Source organism: Heloderma suspectum, chromosome 12 (assembly GCF_057233095.1).
Source record: "Heloderma suspectum isolate Gila_16-S chromosome 12, 16-S_ref, whole genome shotgun sequence".
Taxonomy (NCBI): Eukaryota; Metazoa; Chordata; class Lepidosauria; order Squamata; family Helodermatidae; genus Heloderma; species Heloderma suspectum.
This window is the reverse complement of record NC_139469.1, coordinates 7,747,755-7,754,902: the sequence shown is the minus strand read 5'-3', so window position 1 is coordinate 7,754,902 and position 7,148 is coordinate 7,747,755. Positions and strand designations below refer to the sequence as shown.

Sequence of the window (7,148 nt, the reverse complement as noted above, 5' to 3'; positions counted from 1 at the left end):
ATAGGAATTCTTAAGTCTTCATGATTTCATCAGCTCCAAGTGTGCATCATGCAGAAGTGGGACTCAGTGGTATGGTAGCGTAGAGCATATGCTTTGCATGCTGAAGGTTGCAGGTTCAAGGCTGGGCAACTCTGGTTGGAAGCACTGGACAGCAAGTAATGGGAAGAACCTTCTCTGCCCTGGAGAACTGCTGCCAATCAGAGTAGATGGGGGTAGGAAACCTCGTGCCCTCCAGAAGTTTAGGACTGCATCTTCCATCAGCCCCAGCCAGCAAGCCCAATGGTCAGGGGCTATAGAAATTGCCATCCATCAGGCTGTCTGGTGGACAATAGTGAGCCAAATAAACACATATTCAGACCTGGTTTAAGGCAACTTCCTATGTTCTTAGCTTCCCAAATGACCATCATTCTAGAAGGTACATTTCTGAGAATATACAGTGCTCTGTATTGATTGATTTACTACCATGCCGTAACATTCTTACTGCTGGAAGGATGTGACCCATACTTAGTAAAACCTCTTATTTCCCCCCAGATTTGAATAGCTCCCTCTAAACTGATTGGGAGTCTTGCCGTAGGGAAGGAAACTCCCCACCTAATAGCAGGCTGGACTGATGTGACAGAGAAGGAAGAAGAATGAACACCTCCTTCAGTGTCACAGTGACCGGGCACCTGCGTGAGCTCTGGATGCCAGAGAACCTCTCCTCGACGGGAGGGTCCAATGGGAGCCGGGTGCTGGACTGGGAGGAGCTGGAGAAGCTGCTCTTCCTGTTCGACAAAGAGCCCGCCACCATCAGCCTCACAGTCATGTACTTGGCGTCCTTTTTGGTGGGCTTCGTCGGGAACATCATGTCGCTCCGTATGCTCACTAGGAAGCGCAGCCGCCGGATGCCCAGCCTGAGTGCCACCAGGAGCCTCCTGATCAACTTGGCCATCTGCGATCTCATGGTGGTGTGTGTCTGCATGCCCATTACGGCAGGCAACTTGATTTACAAAGCCTGGGTCTATGGAGACTTCTTGTGCAGGGCTGTGCCCTTTATCCAGGCCATGTCGGTCTCGGCCAGCGTCCTCAGCCTCACGGTGATCAGCCTGAACCGGTATTACAGCGTGCATAACCCTCTCAACGCCAGGTCCTTCTTCACTCGCCGGAAGATTCTGAGTACCATTCTGGTGGTCTGGCTCTTGTCCTTGGGAATCTGCATGCCCCTTATATTTATGAACAAAAGGGATGAGATTGGAGTGGTGCCGAGCCTTCCGCCGGTGTTCCCCATCTGCAGGGAGATATGGCCTCAGGAGAGGGTTAAGCAAGCCTACAGCTTCCTCCTCTTCTGTGCTCTCTACTGCCTGCCAGTCTCATTCAACATGGTCATTTGCTGCTTGACTGTCCGTAGACTCTGGAGCCCCAACAGGCCATCAAGGGACAGCAGCACCCTGAACCAGACCTTGCCAGCTTCCAGGCTGAAGATCCGCAAGAAGGTGGCCCAAATGGTGGTGGCTTTGGTCATGCTCTTTGCCATCTCCTGGCTGCCCATTTACACCATGGACATCTGGATCGAGTTCAACAGCCCCAAGTCCTTGCGGGACATGGCTCCATCCCCCTGGGTCCTGCAGCTCCGGCCTTTTGCCCAGTGGCTCAGCCTCACCAACTCCAGCCTCAATCCAATCTGCTACTGCTTTGTCGGCAACCTCTACCGGTCAGCCAAGGAGATGAAGAGCAGGTACCACAAGAAGATGGTCTCTCTTCTCAGCTTCTCCTTCTCTGAAAAGAGCTTGCCCTCTTCTGTTCCTGAGCTGCTCTCATACAGGGGATCAGGAGGGCCTGCAAGCAAAGAGCCTGACCATATTGTGGCAAGTGGAAAGAGATTGTAGAAGACCTACGGTCCAAGAACCCAAGTGTAAGACAGCCCTGCGGCCATATCAAGCGCTCTCGCTCGCTCTCGTTCTCTGTTTCTCAAAAGCAGTGAGGTGCTGGTAAATTTTGCAGGAACTCATCTGCAACAACCCCCACAGCCACACCTCCAAGGAGAATCCATAGTCACCCCCAAGAGATGACGTGAGGGGTGAGTGAGAATTTTGTTCTGTTCACTTCTCAGAACTTACCAGTATGCGCAAATTTCTTCAAAAACAGGATGGAAAGAACTTGAGCTTTTAAAAAATGCAAATGTGGGAGAAAATCAAATGGACAGATTACCCACTATTACCTGTATTACCTTTATGGGGCATCCTACGCATACGTACCTGGGAGTAAGTTCTGTTGAACTCAGTTGCGCTTACTCCTAACCATGTAAGTTCAACTTGTAAAACACATTGAGCACAGAGGTTTTTCAGCCAGCTGAAAAGCAACCTTTAGCTTTTTATTAGAGATACAAAAAATCTTGCAAAGAATTTAAATGGCTAGAATGAAGTAGGGACTGCATCAAAGAAAAAGAAAGAAGCAGTTATCCTCTGCCTGATCGTTTCCCTCATATTTTGACTTCCTCAATACTAATTATTTTATTTGTTTGTTTGTTTGTTTACAGTATTTATATACTGCTCCACATCTGAACAGACTTTGGAGCAGTGAACAATAAAAGATAAGAAGAATAAAAACAACACATCAAAACATATAAAAATAAAACAGCATGTTAAAAGTTTTAAAAAACAGAATACCAATAAAAACCATAGCAGGTCAGTCAAGGAAGGCTTCTTGAAATAAAGATGTCTTCAGCAGGCAATGAAAATGACACAATGTTGGTGCCTGCCTGACCTCCAGAGGCAGGGAGCTCCATAGAAAAAGGGCCACCACAGCGAAGGCTCTTCTCCAGGTGGACTCCAATCAGGCCAAATGTTCATGTGAAACCACCAGGGGCACCCCAGCTAATCTGTCACAAACAGTAGTAAAATGTGAAAACCTCATTATCACTTTGTTCAATTGCCAGAGCAAGGAGGATCTATCCATTACCTGGGCTGTCTGACAGATGACATCATTGCTTCTGCTCTGAAAAAAGTCCCAGAGCTGCCCTTGCCCATGTTCTCCCTCGACTACACCACTCTTCAAAGCACCATATCTCCTGGATGTAATCCTGCCACACTGAGCAAAATAAATCAAGGCATTAAACATTGTTCGAGACACAGGACCTGGTCTGCTTGTTCCTTAGGCTTGGTCTGAACCTCAGATTTTCAAAAAAGGGGGAGAACAATGCTGCTCTTCAAGAGGAGTGTGGATAGGATGGTTGCATCATTGTTATCTTAGTCAAGTTGACAAACCTGGGGAGAGGAGAAATCTCTTTACTTGGGATCAACAAGGGACTCAGTTCTCCAGCCTGCGTTGGACACAATGTTCAGCCAACCTGATGCCATTCAGATGTTCTCAGCCAGCATGTTGTAGCCCAACACATCTGGAAAGCACCAGGTTGGTGAATGCTGCTCCACACTGAGCCCTTTTGAATTGATAGCTTATTTCTGTCAGGGTGGAAACTGAGCCAATAGAGCCCCAGAGCAGTTCTGATTCTGAGGAGGAACAGCAAACCGTGGGACAGGAGCTCGCTCATCTCTCACTAGCACAGCAGCTGACAGAGATTCCTCCTGTCAGCATTCCTGGGATAGATAGTGACCCTGGCAGTGAGAGAGCGCTGGAGGGGGGCTTGCTGGACGCTCGGCACAGATGCAGGGAGCGACGACAGATGGAGGGTGCCAAAAGGAGGCGTAGTGCTTGCTTGGTGCACAAACAATGGTCGCGTCCCGAGGACCCAAGGGAAAGAGGGAGGATCTCTCCCTAGCCAATAAGTTCAGGGTCTTCCCATGATTCTCCTTCAAACAGGGACCAACTGCCTTACCTGGGGCTTAGGCTACTCTGCTATCTTTCCCCAGTGCTGTTCCTTGCTTTGGCACTAGCAACTAGTATTCTGAAAGAGTCATAAAGTAATAAAGGAATAAAGTCTTGGAAAGAATTCCTCGTCATCTGTGTCCTGAGTTGGCTATTGGTGGGGACTGCAAGAGGCAGCTAGGACGCTCCTGACACTTTCCTTCTCATACAGCTGGAAGGGGTGCAGTGAAATTCCCCAGATGGAATTAATGTGAAAGGACTGCTCCAGATAGAATAAAAATAACACTCACACCTCTCTACATTTGGAACTTACACCTGTGACTATTTGGCCTCAAAGCCCTTCCATGAACTGAATCAAGAGGCCATGATCTCTGCCTCCACGTCCATTTCTTCCAACTCCCTGGTCTTTCCCAATCTCTCTGATGCCTCCAGATTCCTGCAGATACAAATTTACACTCAGAAGCATAAAAGCTTTCTCCGCAGCTGCTGTAAAAAAGCCCAGTTGCATGTAAAGTAAAAGTTGAAAAAGAGGGAAAAGACAGTGTGCTTTGTAGCTAAATAAAAATCAGAACCCAATTGCCCTTGCTGTGATTTTTCTTTCAAGAGAAGAGCCTCAAAGTGCCTTTTTTCTCCTACAAAGGAGAGACAGCTTCAAATGTGTGGTGGTTTGATCTTCTCTTTTCAGGGTAATCTTAGGAAAACTACAGAGTAATCAAGATTCCCATCCAATCATTATTTTTTAAACTTTCATCAAAGTAAACAACATTATATGTACTGTATCTAAAATGTTGGTATTGATGTGAAAACTTATCTTGCCAGACCACACTGAATAGTATATATCTAGGCCAGCACCCTGTTTCCAATGGTGCACAGCCAGTGTCTCTTTGCATCCATTCGCAGGGCAGAGTCAATAGCTGTCTCCGACAGTTTGTGTCCCTTGGCATGTGGTACAAACAGGGATCCTGCCTCTTAAATGTGGACGTTTCATTTGGTGAGCAACCTTCCCCAACCGAGTGTGTGACCTGCAGATCTGTTGGACTACAACTCCCAGTATCCCCCAGCCAGCATGGCCAATGGTGGGAGTTTTAGTCCAACACACCTGAAGGGCACTAGGTTGTGGGGGGAGAGGGGCAAGTTCATAGACTAACCTCCAAGAATATATTGAATATAGTGTTTCCCAAACCTTGGATAGCTGGCAACCTTTTTATCCAATTTAATGGGTTCTTTCTTTCTTTCTTTCTTTCTTTCTTTCTTTCTTTCATTTTAAGGATTTCTCATTTATAGAATAATACAGAACAACGGAGCATCCCATAATGAAATAGCGATATTTGTACACAATAAGCAACTAAAATCAAAGAAGACAGAAAAAGGATGTGAGGGTTGGATTAAGAAAGACACATCAAAGGATTAAGTATAGATGCAATTATATTTAGGGTGCAGTCCTATGTCCCCTGGGAGGGCAACGCAGAGTTCATAGGTTACTAGGGACACACACACACACCGAGTCGGAGAGGGAAGTCCACCATAGAAGGGGAGATCCGCTGTGGAGGTCATCTCTTGACTGATTATTGAAAACTCATTTTTTGTAAAGTGGAGCTTTATATCAAAATGTGACACACACACACCTCGAAAAAACCCTTGACATTTCTTTTATGCATTTATTTATTTCAGATTTATAACTTACCTTTTGACCTGAAAAAAGCTATCAAGATGGCTTACAACCAATTTAAAAATAAATAAGACTAAGAATAGCAGAGAACAGCCACAGCAAAACTGCAGAGCAGTTAAAATTAAAACATTTAAAATGGCAGCTGAAAAGCTCCACAGAAATACAAAAGGACCCTAGATTCCATTAGCAGCTTGACTGAATGGCTAGACATTCACACATAATGCTAAGCCATGGTATGGGTTGTTGAATTCTGGGTTGTTGTGATGTGTGAACATGGCCACACTAAGAAACCATGGTTTTTTCACCATGAACAGCTGAGAACCCATGGTTTTCTTGCTGAGTTGTGAACTCTGGGTTGTTCATACCATGGATTGTCATTACATATGAAACCATGAGTTGTTCATGGGTTGTTTCGCCAGGCTACAGAGGCAGTGGGCAAGAGCGGTAAAAACAAACAAACCAGCCACTCTACATGCCAGTACTACAGAACTGCAAAGACACTTGGGATAAAGGGAAGAAGTGGGTGAAGGGGGAGGGAAACAAACAACCCAGGGATTGAGAAAACAAATTGCAGTTTGTTTGAACATCTGCCAGACAAACCCTGGGTAGGGCAACAAACCATGGGTTAAAAAAAAATGGGTTAGCTTCTGCAAACCAAGCCTTTGTCTGGTGCCTATAGAAGCAAAGGCACCAGGTGGACACATCAAATAAGAGAGTTCCATAATTTAGGCACCACTTTCAGAATCACTATTTGCCAACCGAGTTTGAAACTCCATGTTGGCTTTCAATGGCTATTCAAGGGGATGGGGGGGGGGTACTAAGTTTCCATGAAGAAATGAAATCAGTGCAAAGGTTACTAAACCCAATTGTACATCTGCCAATAAACACTGCCTGATGTCAACTGCCAAACATTATCAAATGTTGTTGTTGTTGTTGTTCAGTCGTTAGGTCGTGTCCAACTCTTCGTGACCCCATGGACCATAGCACACCAGGCCTTCCTGTCCTGCACTCTCTCCTAGAGCGTGCTCAAGTTCATATTCATTGCATCGGTGATGCTATCTAGCCATCTCATCCTCTGCCGTCCCCTTCTCCTCTTGCCTTCAATCTTTCCCAGAATCAGGGTTTTTTCCAGGGACTTCTCTGTTCGCATTAGGTGGCCAAAATATTTGAGCTTCAGCTTCAGTATCTGTCCTTCCAATGAGCACTCAGGGTTGATTTCCTTTAGGATGGACTGATTTGACCTCCTTGCAGTCCAGGGGACTCATAAGAGTCTTCTCCAGCACCACAGTTCGAAAGCATCAATTCTTCGGCGCTCAGTCTTCCTTATAGTCCAGCTCTCACAGCCATACGTTACTACTGGGAAAACCATAGCTTTGATTAGACGGACCTTTGTCAGCAAGGTGATGTCTCTGCTTCTTACTATGCCGTCTAGGTTTGCCATAGCTTTCCTCCCAAGGAGCAAGCGTCTTTTAATTTCATGGCTACAGTCACCATCTGCAGTGATCTTGGAGCCCAAGAAAATAAAATCTGTCACTGCTTCCATTCCTTCCCCTTCTGTAAGCCAGGAAGTGATGGGGCCAGATACCATGATCTTCATTTTTTTAATGTTGAGTTTCAAACCAGCTTTTGCACTCTCCTCTTTCAACCTCAACAAGAGGCTCTTCAGATCCTCTTCACT

At 46.0% G+C, this 7,148-nt stretch overlaps 1 protein-coding gene across 1 annotated transcript; it reads left to right on the top strand.

The window, feature by feature from the left end:
- The first annotated feature begins 632 nt into the window (after nt 1-632).
- LOC146336497 (QRFP-like peptide receptor) lies at nt 633-1,865 on the top strand. Its single transcript, XM_084817862.1, has one exon. It carries the CDS (start codon nt 633-635, stop codon nt 1,863-1,865), a length of 1,233 nt encoding a protein of 410 aa, XP_084673988.1.
- Nucleotides 1,866-7,148: the final 5,283 nt, after the last annotated feature.

Excerpts from the sequence above, each read along its gene's own strand:
- LOC146336497 (XM_084817862.1), top strand. The coding sequence starts at position 633 with ATGAACACCTCCTTCAGTGTCACAGTGACCGGGCACCTGCGTGAGCTC.